This window comes from Anopheles cruzii, chromosome 3 (genome assembly GCF_943734635.1).
Source record: "Anopheles cruzii chromosome 3, idAnoCruzAS_RS32_06, whole genome shotgun sequence".
Classification (NCBI taxonomy): domain Eukaryota; kingdom Metazoa; phylum Arthropoda; class Insecta; order Diptera; family Culicidae; genus Anopheles; species Anopheles cruzii.
The window spans coordinates 8,322,849-8,341,487 of record NC_069145.1 but is presented as its reverse complement, the minus strand read 5'-3'; the positions used below and the strand labels follow the sequence as shown (position 1 = coordinate 8,341,487).

Sequence of the window (18,639 nt, the reverse complement as noted above, 5' to 3'; positions counted from 1 at the left end):
AGCCACCTGACGACGCCACCGTCGGACGGCGTTGGCGGCGAGCTGTGTTTGCCGGACCAATGCCAAATTACCTACCCAATAGAACAATGGACACTACGGAACACACTGAACACCAGAGGATGTAACGTACGTAACGGAACCCGTTCTCGCGGAACCTGTTCACTCGCGGAATTCCTTCAATACGGGAAACACGAAATGCAGCGCGCTACACGACCACCTTCAACTACGGGGACACGATTCAAACTGAGCTCACATTTTCATTCCAATTCTCATTCTCACTGTCACTGTTCTCTTGTCTCACAAGAAGTGAGCTGCTCGTTCTCACGAGATGTTGGAACATTCTCTCACTTCCGCCCGAAGTAGGCTCGAACTTGAACCGAACACGAGCCGATACCACCCGATTGGATCCGATTGGACCCAAACAAACCCGAAGTGAGCACAGCGTCTCACGCTCACGAAGGTTGATCTCACTCGGCGCAAAAACAGGCAAAAAATCGAAATTGCGTTAGACAAATGCGTTTATTTTATTTTGGTGTTTGAAGCACACGTCTGAATCTGAAAAACGGGAATTGAAAGATTCAAATAACTTTAAATGTAAACTACCTTAATTGCAATTGTAATGTTCAGGCAAAGCATTTTTTTGCTGCGCTACCAAATTGTATTTTTTTCGCAGTGTTCAATAGTAATTCCCGGTAAAAGTGTACAAGCAGTGCCAAACATGAATGTTTGATTTTTTCACATCAAAGAAGGCTCCATTATCTGTCTAATGATGTATAAAATGGATACTTGATCGTTTAAAAACCATGCAAACGGACGCTTTAAAATAGTCAATTAGAGTTGGCTTAAAAGGGCAATTTTTCTCACTCTTTTCACTTTAACACATCAATTCCCGGAATCTACGCAACGCAGAAGGCTAACAATTCAGATTGGTCACAACTTACTAACCTATTTTAGGAAAGTATAACTGGAATCCTCACTTTTAAAAGTTGGTTTATGACCGCCTTTTCTCCATAGTGACACCACTAATCCGTTTTGTGTGGTCATCCCAATTGCATGATTTATTATTTGAGTCTTTGTATTTATTTTTATTTTTGTTTCAGTATTGATTGATTTATTATTATTACCACTACTTATTATTACTTATTGTTAATTAATTATTTTTACTGCGCGATGGCTGTTCAGTTGGTGGAGTACCAGTAGGGATATTCCCTTTGGAAGGTTGAACACATTTACCAAAATAAAGCGATCATTTGCGATCTTGATTAATTTAAGCATCGATCAATCAATCTGCGCTCAATGCGGTTTTTTTCAGCAATACTCGCGTTTTTATTCCATTGCTCATTCCCATCTCATTCTCACTCTCACTTTGCTCACAAGATGAGAGCAAAAATTATTCGCTCACGAACCGAAGACTGCTTCGAGAAACGTTTCGTGCTATCCCTTTCACGCACTCTGACTGACAGCATACCGTTATGCAGTCAGCCGCGAAGCTCCAGGCTGCCAGCATGCAAAGCTTCGAAAGCACAGCGTAACGCGTAACGGTTCGCGTAAACCGTCCGTGTCCTAACGGTTGCCTACTTCCAGGCGTAAGCTGATGCACGAAATAGTACGGCTTGAGTGAAACAACAAACGAAATGAAAAAAGGTGTCCTTGTTATCATGTTTGAAAGTGGTTTTATTTATTCCTCAATCATTTGCGGGAATTACAGTTTCCAACAACTATATTGTAAGCTCTTAATCGTACTTCACTAAAGGCATAAGCCGCTCACCAGCGCCGCCGCTACGTAGCTCTATCCTGCATCAATTTAATCAATCGCATCGACATTGCTGCGTAATTAACTATCTGTCCCAAACAGTGGCGCTTAACAGAGGTAATCTTTAACCTAACCAACGGTGGTGCAGCTGACGGTTCGCTGCCGTCTCTCAATTTCGTCAGCTGGCGTGCCCGTAGCGCCCCCCGAGCTTCATTTTGTTTTCCTCGTTGATCTCAATCTCTAGCCCTAGCCAGCGTGTCCTTCATTTCGCGACACGGCTCAATGATGCTCATTTTGCTTCCTCCTACCCGTGTCCTCACCGTGTCTCGTGTCGTTTCTGTGCTTCTTCTCGGTCAAAAAATGAGATCAAAATTCTACATCACAGCCCTCGTAACGCCAAAAGCACGAGATATGAACAGGACTAAGTGATACGCTAAGGAGAGCAGGGCTCGCACGCACGAACTGACGTTACAAAACTAAGTAGAATTTTCCGCTGACACTACCACCGATACACCGCTTCGCACTTGCCCTCGCGTTTTATGCAACATTTTTAAATATTTAGATAATCACCGCAACGCACTGTTCGAAACATGGGCGGCCCCAGTTCTGCTATGCCGCTCCGCTCGCTGACGCCTTTCGGTTAGTCCCGTCCGGTTCTCGAAGCCATAACAGAACAACTTCAAAAAAACACGGGCCCCGCCACGTAGCGGGCATAGCGTCGTGGAATTGCTCCCGTGTTTCCCAGTGCTCCGGTGTAATGAGATCAACCTGTGTTTCGCTGATTTTTCCTATCGTTCTGTTTTCGATTCACCTTCACAAACCGGCCTGCCCTCTTCCCACCGGCCCGCTGCGCACTGCCCACTGCCAGCCGAGGGGTTGGTTGAAGGCACATGTGTGTGTGGTTGTGTGTGTGTGTGTGTGCCAATAGAAAGGACACAGAAGCGTGCAAGCGGGACCAAGCATCGGAAGAAGTGCGTCGAAAACGGAACACAAGAAAGGGGTTGGTTTTTATTACAAACAAGTGAAGGGAGTGTAAAAATAAAGCGGCAAAAAATAGAGAAAACAAATACAGCAAACAATGGCGAAACAAACACAAAAAAGGGTATAAAATCTTTGGGCACCTAACACAGTGAGAATTTCTCTTCGTGGATATTTGGAATCGTTTGCCGGTTTCGTGCTTTCCGCGGTCGTGCGCCAGCTCACAGCTTTCGGGGCTCAAGAGGTGTGTGTTGCTTACTGCCTAGGGACAGCCTTTCTTCACCGAAGGCACTTCCGCTTGCGCAAAATTAAACTAACAACTCGTTGTTGTTTTTTTCTCCTGTTTTTCGATTTCGATTTAATTGCTCTACTTTACTACTCCACTACGTTGGCACACGAGTTTTTAGCATTACTACTGTGCGCAAATGCTTCGTTATTCGTTAGATAAAAAAAACTGCTTAAAATAGGCTGGTTCTTCATCACTTATTGGCTACTATTTAGCTATTTAGTGCTAACATATTTACACCATGGAACAACATGGTGAATGGATATGGTATGCTATCTCTCTCGCTCTCTCTCTCTGTCTCCCTCTCTTTCTGTAAGGCGCTGTGTTTTTTTCCACACCCGACGGCTATTTTCTAGAGTTTTCTAAAACTATCTCGTCCCCACGCACGCTATTGCTGCCGTCGTGTGATATGTTTTGGTTACACTGCACTACACTGCACCAAACTGCATCCGCACTTCGGTGCAAGGTTTCTCCTCTGCTCGAACACTGTTCCGCACCGATGCTGAGATGGTACGCCGAGATCAACGTTCTTTTGTGCCCACTGTCGCCTGAGCGCCACAGCGCACTATAATCTGAGTAATGATGTCTGAACACCGTCACCAGGCAATGTTGGAACCACAGCTGGGAGTACCGCAGCTGAGTGAAACGAACACTATAAAATGCTGCAAGCATAAACTATAACCCATAAACGACCTTCGGCGAACACACGAAACCGGTTTACAGCACAATAAGTGAGCTTCATCTTACGCCTACAAATGAGATACGTCTGAAATGCTGATAGAATGATGCAAATTAGAAACAAAAAGGCTGATTCGTAACTGCAGACTGTGAGGCTCTGCACACAAAGGAGATCCTAAAGGTGAGACTAATCCAGAGCGAACCTAAAGGCATAGTTGCACTTGTCGTGAATCTGGCATGAAATCTTTTCGCACCACCGTAATACTGTTTCCGCGTTCGAAATCTTTAAGTAAGCTCTCGATCTACACTCGCTCTATCAGAGGGCCCAAAAACCATCACCTTTAAAAAAACGCTGCCTCCACAGAGTGGCGGCCCCAAAGTACACGTGTCTTATTCTATGGTATGCTCTGCGTAACAATAAAGTCCTACCCCGGGGGAAGGGCGGGTTAATAATGCGCAACTCGATATGTGTTAGTTAAGGCAACTGCGGAGCGCAATCGATTACGTAGTACGGGCGATTGAAAAACGGTTAAGGCACATTCGGTAAAATTTTGAATCTTTTCCGCTGTCGCCGGAAAAGCAGCAGGAGAAAGGCGTTAAAAAAAAGTGAAAAACAGTACGGAAACGAGAGCATTATTTGGTTTGCGACTCGTAACTCGAGAGAATGAGACCAATATGACGCCTAATTTTGCACATTCCAAACTCGGCTTTCTTCTGCGCTATTTTTTGCACAATTTGACCCTTTTATCACGTTGTTTCGTTCTCGGTTCTCACGCCTATCAGTAGGTTCCTTTCGCTAATGTAACGTATCTATAATCCTCCCTTCGCGCCGCCAATCGGTGTTTCATCATGTCAATTTTGATTTAAATTTCCCATTTTTGGCCCTGTTGGCGGAAGACTGTTCCAGTTGTGTTGTTTGATGGCCGCAGGACTTGCACTTCCAGTTCCGGTTCCGACCGCAAGCCCTACGATGTTCTTCGAACATCGTATTTCGTGTTGTTTTTTTTACGTTATTGATTGAAGACTGAAGGAGGTAACAAAGGCGATCGCCAAACCGATGCTGCCGTTCGTCCGTCCGGGAGTTCGGTTCGACGCTTCTACCTAGCGGCCAGGTAGCTGCAACCGAGCACGATCAGGGCAGCCGTCACAGCCACTTGCCACATCAAAGGTTTGCCCATAACCTGCAAAAGCAAAGAAAAAAGATCAAATTGAAAACATCGAAATGAGACGCAGTAATTAGTATTAAAATCTTTAAAGTAATATTATGGCACGTATGTTTAATGGGGTCACCCGAATGGGGCGTCCACAAACATCCCCCGATCTGTCGGCTGTGGTTGGCTTACTTTCCTCATTAACCTCTCGTATCCATCCGCGAGAGAGAAAAAAAGGCTGACGATTGCTTTCCTAGAAGATAATCGTTCGTCCGTTCCGTGAGCACGCTAATGTGGGCCACCGACACCGATGCAGGTCACCGGTGCAAAAGGGGCGAACGGTGGCAAGAAAGGATTCACGTGGCCCGATGCGTCTGCGGTCCGTCTGACCGCAAGCCAAGAATTATCAGTAATTTAGCCTCCTTACCAGCTGCCTTGTTTTAATGGGCTGCCGCGTCACACACATGGGCCACGCGTCGATGAGATAACACCGATATCGTGACAGTGGGTATCTAACCTACATACGGCATAAGCAGAACCCGGCCGCGGTGGAGGGCCGCCCTCGGTGGAGATGCGGCGGACAATTATTAGCCCGTGTTCTTATCGGCCATTTCCTGCCCGACCGACACCGCAGGAAACGGGCGACTGGCATCATGCCGCTGTTGGTGTCGCGTGTCGCGCCGCACAGAGCTGTGATTTGACGGTACTCTGCGTGAAGGATCTGATTATGTGTCGATTCATTCTTTTTTTTTGCCGAGAGAATTGCATTCGTCGTGCAGCTGTGATTGCGTTTATTCCTTCGCCGCCAACACGTCACCGTCCCAATGTGGGTCATCTGCAGCGATGGTGGGACACTAAAAATAGCACTCCGGTGCCCACCGCGGCGACCGACGGCGACATCGATTCTGCGTTCTGCGAGGCAATATGATTTTGTAATACGACACGCTCTCCGGGTGCGCACGTCGGGTGCGACCATAATCTAATTGTTGGGTCTTGCTGGGGACATATTCGCATCACGTCCGCCGGTACAGGGCCAATAAAATGTAAAGTGTGCTCACTTCAAAGTGGAAAGGCAGGAAAAGGGAGTAGCCCGACGCCCGACCCGACGACGCATTGCAGTTCGGGGCCTTGGGTGTGCTGAATATTTAATATACTGGGTGGGTGCTGCACATTAGCATGGTTATAGGATCTCCGGTGCATACGATGTTGTTCTACACGTTCTCGCTTGATGTAAAATTGATTGATAGGCCATGCTTTTCCGTATCCTCTTTTGGTCTGCTTGTTCGAGTGTTTTATATCCATTTTTTTATTTCAATTCAATCGTGTTATCAATTTTGTGTGCGAAACCACAAAAGGTTTCGTTTTTGTTTAATTCCGTTTTATCTTTTTGTTTTGATACATTACAAATTTAAAACAAAATATGTTTAACGTCCGTGCTTAATGCATCCCGGCCGTGTAATGGTTTATCTAATGGCTCTATTGTTTTATGACTCCCCACCACATCCACCAGCTGCAGGGCGGATTGAAGGGGAGAAAGTATAAAAAAGTCAAATTCATTAAATAAATACACGCGTACGCGCACCAATCACGTGCGCTGGTGATATTTGGTTTGAAAAATCTCGATTCAAGACAATTTGTGTACACAAATAAACAGTCGATTCATTAAACCGGGGCCACCGGGCGCATGGCGATGGAGGCGCATGGTGCACACGGCCACGCGGCCACCACCCAGAATGACCTCCCGGCACACGGGGCCACGGGCACCCCCGGGGGCCGAACGTTCTCACAGTAAATCGCTCATCGGCCGGCCGTAATTGAGAGGTTTTTCCACCCGGACTTTCCACTAAACGGGACCCGTAACCCCCCGTGACCCCAACACAGCAGCACGCTGTCAGCACGTGTCAGTTCGGGGTGTGAAACGGAGGGCAACGGAGGCATTCGAAAAGCGCATGTTGCACGTGTGCACTTCACCGCGCGCGCACTGCAATTCTTCCGTGGTGCACACGTGTACGACAAAGAGAGAGGGCGTGTGTGTGTGTGTGGGATTTGTGTACACAAAACAATAAACACAATCGCCGCGCGGCAGAGTGCAACCAAGGCGCAAGTGAAGCCGATTTCGAGAGTAAACAACCCGAGCCCGAGTTATGCTCCCCTGCTGCGAAGCTAGGTCACCACCACCGTGTCTTCGTTCGGGCGACCTCTTGACGAGCGCTTCCGCGGTGCGCCCCTATGCTTTATGGGCATCACGATGGCCGCCGTTCGGACTCGAGTGATACTCGAGCCCCTGGTCCCGGCTGGTGTAATGATGGATGACAGCATCGTCTCCACCGGCCCGGGGGAACGGTACCATCTTGCAGCGCTCGTATTCGTTTATTAAAAACTGGGATCTAATTCGAGCGATTTCTTCCCGATTTTTTCGCTCGACGTTCAAAAGTATAAGTTGTTGCAATTATTTCTAGATATTTAACTAACAACTAGTTATTTAACTAATTTAAAATTTAAAAATTTTATGAACTGATTGGGGTTCACATAATTAAAAGAAAATCAGAAAAATTATTGGCGCTCCGTTGGGCAATTTGGCTCCCAGGGTAAAAGAATTAGACCGTAGAATGAGCCTCAAAATTGATGCATTCCACCTTCCAATTGAACTTATTGTTTATTCAAAAAAGCAATGGTAAGTGCAGTCCTCAATCATGGCCTCCTTCGGAACGCCTTCACAGCATCCTTCAGAAGGTCGTCATGGTAACCGCAAGAAAATAAAAACCCAATTCGCAACAGAAGACACGTTCCTGACAAATGAAGTGTCAAACGAATGTTCGAAGATTGTCTGGCCACTACCGAGCCGCCCCGAATAACAATAACCCTCATTTGTCTGTGACGTACGCCTTCCCCCCACCCCCATTCGGAACGAGAATAAGTAATTCCGCGGCCACCGAAGAGCGATTGTTTGTTTACGAAAAGCCGCATCCGTGGCAGGGATCGGAAGAGAGCGAAAGACAGAGAGAGAGAGAGAGGGCAAAAAAGAAATCCCAATTCACGGTACAAAACAAAAACAAAAACCCGACAAAAAAAAGCATAATTCCCGAACTCAAAATCTCAAAAGAAAGGCCCCACAAAGGCCCTCCGTCCGCACGGTAGCACAGCGTCACCACCGTGGGCCGCATCAATGGGCCAGGAGCAGCAGCAGCAGGAGCAGCATCATAACGCGGCACGATGTATGCTGCACGAGCCAGGCCGTGGCCCGCGGACCGATCGTCACTCGACCGATCGATCGGTGGTGCTGTGTGGATGGATGGCGTTGGACCGGCCAAGAGGAGAGGACCATAAACATAAACAAACCGGTGGTGCCGGGACTCGGGACCAGCGATTCGGTTGTTTACGGTGTGGTTCCGGACGCCGGGTCGGGGCGGGAGGGCTTACTCCGCGGCGTCTCTACTGGGGCTAATTATAAACGATCGTCCGTCCGTCACAGGGAACGTAATTGTACCGCGGACGTACCGCGTGGACGGGGTCCAAGGAGAAATTAGAGAGAATCGCTGCCATGATATGCGCTGATGGCGGTGTTGATGTTCTGTCCGTGGGGTACACGCACATCCTAGCGTGGCACCCTGCCGGAGGAGAGCAAATATCGAGTCGAATTCGAATACTCATCTCGAATTAGACGCCCAAAGCACGAGCTCAAAAATAGTGTAACACTTTGTTGGGCCAACGCCCAACGAAATGAAGTGAGCTGAAGTGAGCAGATGCAGATTCACTTACCCCCGGTTTCTTCGGCGTACGCGACTTGCGCCGGCGCTGCGGAATCTGGCCCGGGAACTCTTGGAGCATCTCGCGGCGGGCCATGTAGTCCAGGTGTGGCGGGACTCCGGCACCGCCGACACCAGCCGACGCCGGACCCGCGATGATGGGGGTCGTGGCCAGCGATCCACCGGTCGCCCCATCGGTCGACAGTCCACAGTGCATGCTGCAGCCCGACGAGGACGAAGAGGATCCGCGCGACGACGAAGATTCCGATTCACCGCTCGAGTCACCGTCGTCCTGCCAGTTGAACTGGATCGGTTGATATTGACCGCTGCAGTTGCTGCGGGTGGGGAGAAAAAGATCATTAACACCTTGCAGTGGGGGCTCAGGAGGCTCCGGGTTCCGAACTTACTGATGCGGAGTGCCGGACGAGCACGATGGGGTGTCGTTGGAGCTGCTGACACCGCTGCTACTGGAATGGCTGCTGGCCGACACCGGGGTCGGCTGGGAATGGGGATTGATGGCGGTGGTGGTGGCCGCGGCTGCCGACGTTGGTGGCTGCTGCTGCTGTGGCTGCTGCTGGGCGCTACCGATGCTGCCGCTGCCTCCGACGCCACCGGATGTGCCGCCGCTCTGGTGGAAAAACACGCGACCGCCATTACGGCCGCCGGTGGCCGGGCCCGGCGTTCGTGGGAAGAACACCTGCCCACCGTGGTAGCCGCCACCACCGCCGCCACCGCCGTTCGTGGCGAACGGGCTGCAAGAGGCACTCGGCGGCGACTGGGACAGGGGCGTCTGTGGTCCATCTGCCGAGGGAGCAAAACAGAAACGGGTTAGGTTAGGTTAGAGGCGGAGTTTGTTTCGTGTGTTAATGGTGATTAAGTTCATATTGTTCCGTGCGAAGAGCGACCCAGAATCCTAGACGCCAAGTTGGGGAACTAGAAAAGAACAGGACAGAGAGACTCTAGATGGGGAAGACTCGAACCGAAGATCGTTCGGTTAACACACAAAAGCGCTATCAACCGAACCACAAAACAATAACCTACTGGGTTGTTCAATAAATTCCGAGCCTCGATAACAGTGGGCACTGCTACGAGCCTAATTTTATTATTGGTACACTCTTCATATGAACGTATGTGAAGTTTCGTTTCAATCGGTCATTTAATTTTTGTTTTACAAGCCATTTAGTATCGACGTGTCACAGTATTTTTATAAAGGAAAAAACAAATATCGTGCAGTGATTGAATTTTTATTTTTTGATGGTTTAAAAGCAAAAGAAATTTAGGAACGAATGTTACAAGTGTGTAAGGAATCTTTAATTAGTTCATTAAAAGGGAGGTTTCTGAGTTTAAACGTGGTCGTACTAGTCTTCAAGACGAAACACATCAATAACGTCCAAAAACAGACATAACACCTGAAATCATATAAAATATACAGAATATTGTATTGAAAAATCGGCGAATGACTGACAGAGATTTAGTATAAGGCCTAGCCATCTCATTGAGCAGTATAACGAATGTTTTGACTGAAGTATTGGGTTTCAAAAAGCTGTGTGCACAATGAGTACCGCATTCCTCAAAAATTGAACAAAAACGCATTCGAGTGCATCTTTCTTGACAACATTTAAAGCGTTTTCGATAGGACAAAGTGGATTTTGTGCATTGAATCATAACTATGGATGAGACTTGGGTCTATCAACATGATCCTGAATCAAAACAAGAGGCTAAGGAGTGTTGTGAACCTGCTTCTTCGGTCCCGTAACGAGTTCGTGTACAGAAATCGCTCAAAACGATGAAAGCATGAGGTTTTTTGGATGTGAATGGAATTTGGTTAGTAGATTACATGCAAACTGTTAAAACAAAAATTTTCGATTTTTGTTGTATTTTTTTGGACCATCTGGAAAGAAAAAATTCGTGGAAAAAGACCCGGGCTGCAGAAGAAAAACATCCTCTTTCATCAGGGCGATGCATCAGGCCACAAGAGCATTTTGAAAGTGGCAAAAATCCATGAATTAAAGTTCGAATTGTTGGGGCAATTGGGGCAGTATTCAGCAGATTTGGCCCCTAGCGACTTCCATCTGTTTTCAGACCCAAAAAAAATCATGCGTGGAAAGCGTTTTTCAAGTGTATTGATGTTCAGGAAAGCCATACTGAATAATAAAATGTATTTCAAACCATAAAAAGATGTTTTTCTTATCGAGGTTCCGAATTTATTGAACAACCCATACTGGGTTATAGATTCGAGTCCATTTTAGCACGACCCGAGTGCTGAACACCGAACCAGCTTATCTGTAACACCCCGGAAACATATGGATCTCTCGTGTGCACAAAGAAGTCCCCGCGCTCGGGCCGGCCTTTGTTTCGACCTCCGTATTGATACTGAGCGTCCAGGATATGGCGGCAGTGGGCAGCCCTTTTTCCGAGGCACAATTAACATTCCCCACGGGCGGGGTGACTCAGGCACTTGGAAACGGTGACCCAGCCGGTTGGCGGAAGGTTGAAACCCTTTACCGATATAGCTCCGTTAAGTTTCCGCAAAAGCACCGTTAGGTGAACGGGGCGTTAGAAGCGGACCGCAGAAAAGGACTTCGCAGAAACTTGCTTTGCTTGCTCACTGCTTGACAAAGGCCCGATTACGAGATGACGTCCTACGTCCCGGGCCACTCAATTACGACGAATGATTCAGAGTGCGCTTTCACGTGATTAATGTTAAATCGAAAGGACCAGACCGTCCAAGGACCAAGAAGGGACCAGCGAAAACCCGGCAGAAATTCTCCGGCACACGGTTTGCGGACGCTCCCACGGTTCTCACATCCTGTCGGCGCCCATGAAAGGATGCCCAAGTATTTGCCAAACAGGACTCCGGCCACGATCGGTTGGTGACATTCCAGAGGCGGTTACTTTTTTACGGCCGGCCGGCAGATAATTAAAATTCCCACGTGGCGTCTCCGAGAAGCCGTTTCGCCACGGCGCGCATCAGCCGATCCGCATCGCCGCTCTCCTCTGATTGCATTTAAATGACGGGGGGGGTCTGCAACAAAAAAGGGCAAAACATCTTTTTGCCTTCCGCAGCCTCTGGCCACGCAACCAACGGGAGGCGAATCATTGATTGACCGTTGATTGACTAATCGGTTCCAGAGTGAGAGAATGTGAGCGAGAGTGAGTGAGTGAGCGAGTGAGCTGACGTGGTCTGTGAGCGTGTTGATGCCGCCGCAGTACGTGTTACTTCTGCCCTTAACCGGAGCATTGTTTTGACTCGCGGCCGTCACGGTGCCATACTGTCTGTCGCGCTTCGCCGAGCGTTCCGGTCCTTCACGTTTCCGGTCCGCCGTCGACTGCACATCGACGGGCGGTGACACATTCTGTCGACACATCGGAAAGACACGGAAATGCACCACTGCGGGGTCTCGTGGTTCCGATTCCGTAAATTATGTTGCCCATCGCCATCGGCCGGAAGGTGCCACTTTGGGGGCCTTATCTCGATCGAAACATGGCGTCGCGACCCCCCGTTGACCGCATCTCGCCAGCCGGATCTATTAACGACCTTTGAAGGGCTTCATTTTTTCCTCTCTCATTAAGGGGGGAACCGATGGCTATCGTCGATGTTGACGCGTCGTGGACGCGTGCCACCGTTTGAGCAGCACTTTAACCCCACCGCCCAGTGCAAAGCGGGAACAAATTGCTGGCCAAATTGCGGGGGGAATCGGTCCGAAGTTCCCACACTCGCTAACGATCGCCCCGTCGGCTGGGCGTCAGCTTATCGGTGTGAAGTGCGGGAAATCACGGACAACAAATGTATACGAACCGGAATGAAAAATAGTTCAAATTGATGTTCTTAAGCTTGATAACTCAAAGTGAAACAAACAAAAGTAAATTAAAGCATGGCATTAATTGGAACGCTTAGCTCTGAGGGATCCGTAAACACTCGTCCTTCTCGATGAATCAGCACGGCCATAATGAATTTCCATTTACTTAACAACGATCGAGGCGGCTTCCGAGTCTCAAAAGTGCTGGCCGCCAACAGTTTCAATTGATTTATCGTGTCGATTAACCTAATCCCTGCCAGCGGCGTTCACTTCTTTCCCTAACCACGAACAATTCCAAACCCACCCCTGGAGCCCTGGTCGATGGGTAATGCTCCAGATTGACGCAGTTTTATTCCACCGCACGCCGTTGACCGCTACGCACCATCCTCGGACGCTCCTCTGCCCACAGCAGAGGGCAGCAGATCCTAATGGCGGCGGCTCATTTGAATATGAAAAACGATAACCGGGCGAGCGAAGAACCGTGTACGCCCGTGATCGTCCGTCCGAGGGATTCGGTAGCCGCGCAGAACTCGTTCTGAGCCTGAGGCTAAGGTTACGGTGGCCGCGCGGCTGCCTGTGGTCGGCCCGCACTGCAGCACCGAGTGTCAATGCACTGTCTGTGTCCCCCCCGTCCCCACTCCGTGGTGGTGGACTCGATGGTAGGAAGCCAAGAACAAGAACAGACGCCCCGAAACGCCCCGCGGGCCCCGAAACGGGAATGAAAATCTGCCCTCCACGCAAACCCGGTGGGGCCGCCGGCGGATCGCGCGTGGATCGGGAGCGGGGAAAACCAGTTCCTGCGCCGTGGCCTACTTATCTTGCGTGACGCCTTCACCGTGAGTAAGAAAACGAATTAAAATGCACACACGTGTGCGTGGCTGTGTGTGTGACGGTCCGCGGGAAGGAACCCCGTTCCCCGTTCGGAAAGGAAAAGCGAAGAAAACAAGCAACGAGCAAAAGGAAGAAGTTAAGGGGGGAACAAGAAATCAAAACAAACACAAAATAAAAGCCACGCGGCCCAGGAGTCCTGTCCTGGGGCTTGGGTTCGGCGAAGATTAGCGTCGGGACTGTCCGCTTGGGACCCGCTCCCAAAACACTCGCCAAGGGTTCGAATAAAAAAAATGCGTAAACCAAGCAGCGCAATAAACTAGAAAGGTGAGTAAATGGGTAAAGTGAACAAGCAAAACAAACAAAACATCACTTTCAATCAGCAGATTTATACCGAGCGACAAACACGTTTGATTCAAACGACGATCCGTCGGACGATCGCTCGTTAAAAAGCGCGCCAAAACCCGGGCCTCCGATTGAGGCCCAGGCGAAGACGACCGAATGACGAAGCAACGAAAGTTGAAAAGTCGTTGTACTCGGCGTCGAAGCGAAGAAAAAAAAAAGTGCGGGAAAACCAAAACAGAAAGCAAGAAGGAGGAAAGCAAACAACCAAGAAGAGAATCGACGAATCCATTCGCCACCCCGAGGAGCGCACAATAAAACGCGCGCGCGCGCGCAAGAAGATGGATGAAGATCCGCAGCTAAAGCACTCTCGCAGGCGCGCGAGGCGTACGCGCAGTAGCAGTAAAAGTGGACAGCGAAACGGCGACAGAAAAAAGCAGCAAACTTCAGAACCGAAACGTCGGGCCGGGCTGGGATGCAGGTCTAATGAAGTGAAGGACCAGTGAGGCTTCGGAGATGGTCCAGGAACCGGGACCCGAAATGCGCTGCTTATTGCTCTACTATTTTCCCGCAAGCATCATCGTCGTAAAAACGTGATGGATCGCGACCCGATCAAGCTCATCGCTGGGGTGCGTCGTAAACCTGACGCGAGTTACGCTGACCCCCCCGTCGGGGGTTGTAAAATTATATTCGAAAAAAACCAAACACACAACTTTTAACAAAACGGGAATTTTATAACCCCTTTCCCCGGGGGCGGTCGCGGGACCAGGTTAACCGCAGGGTGCACCACCGGGTGACAAATGCACGCTGCTCACGATTTGCGTGGCCCGCGGCCCTTCCTGATTCGGTGGATTAGCCGGGGGCCGGGGCGTGATGATGATGCACCCCAGGAGCAGCAGCAGCAGCAGCAGCACCCCAAAACGCGGCAACACGAGGCCAGCGTCCGAGAGGATCGTCGCCCAAAAGTGATCGTCTTTCGTGCGATCGAATGACAGGCCTCCAGTTGGGACCATCATCGGACACAGCCGGAATATCAGCCGCAGCAACAGCAACGGCGAGAAGTACAGAAAAAACACACAACGTAGTAAAAGAAGAACAAAAAACGAGAAAGCAAGCGCAAGAAGCGAAAAACGGCATTAAAAGGAAGAAACGGAGATCGAACGAAACACACGGAGAACGAAGTTAGCCCGTGGAAGAAAGCCAACCGAAGGGAGAGAAAAAGAATAGAAAGAAAGGAAGAAGCGACCAGCGAGCGATAAGGAAGCAGGGAACGAAGGAAGAAGACGACGAACGGCCCGAACGAAGCAGCAGAAGAACCGAACCGAAGCTCTGATTGTAAACAAAACCTCGGGGACAGCGGGTTTTCCGTTTGCTTGGTTCGCGCGTCGAGCGTGACACTGGCGCGATGGGCCAGGCGACACGGCGCACGCAAAGTGCATCGTCGGAGGAGCAGCAGCACACACACACACACACGGAGCACAGCACACAGGGATCGGTTGGTTGTGATTAAACGGGCCAAAGCAGGCGACCCACACGGCGAAGGAGCGTGAATAATAAATAAATAAAAGCGATAAATAAATAAAAACGGGCACCTTCTATAGAGCGAGAGGGAGCGGACGGGGACGATCGACGGCGGAGGATGCAAACTAAATAGAAGCTGACCCGGGGCCAGCCCCGGGCCGGCCCGTGTCGGTGTGAGTGTGCAACGCTATGGGATAAGGTTCCTGCTTAGCGGAGCACAATAGAGGGCACCGGTAATAGTGTGCAAGTGCACGCGGGGCCCGGAGGGGATGGAAGAAAATGGATTAGAAGAAGAAGAAGGTGGAGAAGAAACACAGTCTCCCGCGGCCTAATGCGCCCTCGGCGCACTTGTGCACTTGTGGAAAAGGACGACGAACGACGTCGAGCCCAGCGAAGCAGCAGAACAAAACAAAAACGTAAAAACGCTAGCGTAAAATCTGTTCCCGGGCCTCGGGTCGAAGCAACGGTCGATGAGTGAAAAGAAGGAAAGAAGAAAAGGGGGTGAACAAAAAGAACAAGAAGCTGAAGGTGAAAAGAGAAGAGAACACAGAGAGAAGCACAGAAATGGAAAGAAAGACGTTACTGAAGGGAGTCGGCGTCCGAGAAACAGTGAAACACGGATGCACGAAAGAGATAAAAAAGGGAGAAAAAGAAAGAGAAAAAGAGAGAGATAGGGAGAGAGAGAGAGAGTGAACGCCCAGAACACCGAGAGAAGCAGGTGGTGTGTACTGTTGTATAGGGGATCATCGATGCAGACACAGACTCTGGAGGTGAAAAGCTGGACGAAAACAAACGGACAACCAAAACAAGCATCAGGAACACGACAGGGAGCGTGAGAAAGAGAGAGAGCTATAGAGAGAAAGAGCGAGTAAGAGAGAGAAAAGGAGATCGACGGAAGACGGACCAAGTGACCCCAGCGAACGGCGCGAAGATCTTGGCGCGCGCGCGAACGCGAAAGTGTAAACGCAACCACCACCAAACGATGGTGAGGATCGGCAAGAGGGGGCAGGGTCTCCCCCGTTGGCGTCTCTTCCCCCTCCGGCGGTTGCGTGATGCATCCAGCCCACCGCAAGGCATTACACCCATTTAATCCTCACTCGGCTCACGGGGCCTCTGCGATGGGTGGTGTGTGCATTAATTTTTTTTCTGTTTGCTCAACACACACACACGCACACTCGAAGCGTGTGTGTGTGTGTGTGTGCACAGTTGGAGCCCTAGGTAACGGCATCCTGAAATCGGAGGGCGGCAAAAAAAACGTCCCTTCGGAGGATTTAGACGACGGACCCTTTCGCAAACGGGGGGGATTGCTCGATCGGTGAGTGAGGCGGCCGCAGTGAGTGTCCCGCACTCACCCGCGAGTCTGCGCATCCTTCGTGGCCGCTCCACACGCAACCGCCATCCGGCTGCCATCGCGCACCATCGCCGTTCGTTGATCTCCGCGCCGCGATCGCCGCCGCGCGTTGGGGTCGTTGAAACGAGCGTACCAGGTGGGTCACCTCACCACACCATCCGTCGCTCGCCACCGCGGATCATTTGTTTGTGTCCCACCCCCTTCGCCGAGCTCCGATCTCCCTCCGACAGCGTGACTCGAGCGATCGCGCAGACAACGAGCCCAAGAACGATCGTCGTCGTCGTCGTGGTTCGGTCGATGCTGCTGCTGCTGTTGTTGTTGTTGTTGGTGAACGGCTTCTTCGCGCCCGAGGACGTACTTCCCGCGGACGGTGGAGCACAGGAGCGGGACCCGCCCCGCTCGGTCACTTATCTCCCGGGAGACGTCTTGTTTGTTGCTTTCTTTACAGCCACCGGGGGGATTATCGTCTGAAACCCGGGCCCGGGGCGGTGGCCCCCTCTCGAGACGTATTGCAGCTTCCAGAATGGATTTATTGGCTTCCCCACACACACACACACACACACGCACACCGGCGAGCGCTTGTCAGTCACGCACTGGCATCGGCCCGCGTAATCGGTTGCGCGTCCCGTCCCGTATTGGTCTACCCAATTTAAATGGCCAAAGCGGTGGGAGCGGAGGGGCCGGGCGACGGTGCGTACTAAATGTAGAAAAGAGCGCCTTACGGCTGGTCACACTCACACACACACACAGTAGCAGCAGCAGCTCGCGAACAAAGCACTCGGAAGCTGCGTTTTACGCGGTTCGAAAACGAAAGACTTCATCGCAAGCGACGAACCCGCAGCGCCGGTTGCGGTGCCTTCCTTCACACACCCACACACACACGGAAGCGATCGGTTGGCTGCAAAATATAGGCGCAATCCTGCTGCGCCATGCAGCGTCACGTTTCGGCTCGGCCCCGAACCATAACATGCACGCTACGGAGGGGCTTATGCTGCACGGTAGCGCGGCCACCTTATGCTGCACCATCTGTTCTGGACACGTTTCGACATGGCGACACCGACCGCCGCTTCCGAATTGAGCCACTCCCCACCAACCCCAACGGACGATGATTACACCGCGGAGATGCTCGTGCGATACAATGTTGCGTGGCATAAAAAAACGGTGGTGCTGGTTGGCCTCACGGGTGTATTATCGGGAGAGATAATCATGGTACAGCAATTATCGGGCGCAAAGCTTTATGTGCGCTTAGTACGAACGTTAATGAAGTCTTGAAATGGCCCCCAAACCTTCAACCGCAGACGCTTTGCTGCGTATTGTGGTGCGCGAATGGCACTTCCTTGGCACGTAAACAATGGCACTCCTCCAAGGAACCTCCCAAAACCCGGCCTCCTTTGGCCGCGATTCGAGGAAAAGATTTATTTGGCACCTTTTGGGCAAACTCCGGGAAGGGTTCGTCGCCTGGACACGCCTGAGTCGAGGTCAGTTGGTCTGGCCGCAAGCCCGGCAGCAAACACGGTAGCTGGCAGAAGTTATGGTTTTATGCTTTGTCTGCTGCTGTCCGCCCCTAGTCCGCCCCCCTGCCAGCGGTAGGTCCGCTGGCCGTGGATTGGCATGGCCGCCAGCGTCTTGCGCGTTCGCTTATTTATTGTTATTAATCCACACACATCTCCGCGTCTCGTAAATACGGGGATGAGTGTAAAACGGGCGATAAAAATTAAGGAACGCGAAACCGGGGGAAGAGCGGAACAGGAACGAGGCATCCAACGAGGACGCAGAAAGAGCAACCAAAATGCGAAACGCAACGCACCCCATTAAAAGGGACGAACGTTTCGAGGATGTTCGCCTGCAGTAATAACTACCATCAACCATCGGCCGTCGCCGTGATCATCGCGAGATCGTCATCGCTCGACGGGGAACTGCCTTGCTGCTCGTCGGATAGGCAGGATATGCGCAGAATCGTTGCCCAAATAATTGCCCCACGGAGCGCAACTTGACGATCGACGCTGAAGCACAGGATGCGCGCGACCGACCATAAATGCGCTCTCCTAAATTAGCAAACAAATCGAAATGATGCACCGAACAAAAAGAAACGCAATGGGAGGGCACATGGCACTTGCCCCACACACAAACCGAACCGGGGCTCGTCCAACAGGAAATGCCGTCTGGGAACGTTTGGAGCACACATGATTTATGAACGACTTTTTA

At 50.7% G+C, this 18,639-nt stretch overlaps 1 protein-coding gene across 1 annotated transcript; it reads right to left on the bottom strand.

Moving 5' to 3' along the window:
- Nucleotides 1-4,770: 4,770 nt before the first annotated feature.
- LOC128269759 (uncharacterized transmembrane protein DDB_G0289901-like) lies at nt 4,771-11,960 on the bottom strand. The gene is made up of 4 exons (XM_053007161.1): nt 11,813-11,960; nt 9,000-9,393; nt 8,606-8,927; nt 4,771-4,876 (listed from the first exon to the last, which is right to left on the bottom strand). The coding sequence occupies exons 1-4, from the start codon at nt 11,958-11,960 to the stop codon at nt 4,793-4,795; spliced, it is 948 nt and encodes a 315-aa protein (XP_052863121.1). The 3' UTR covers nt 4,771-4,792.
- Between the last annotated feature and the right edge of the window lie 6,679 nt (nt 11,961-18,639).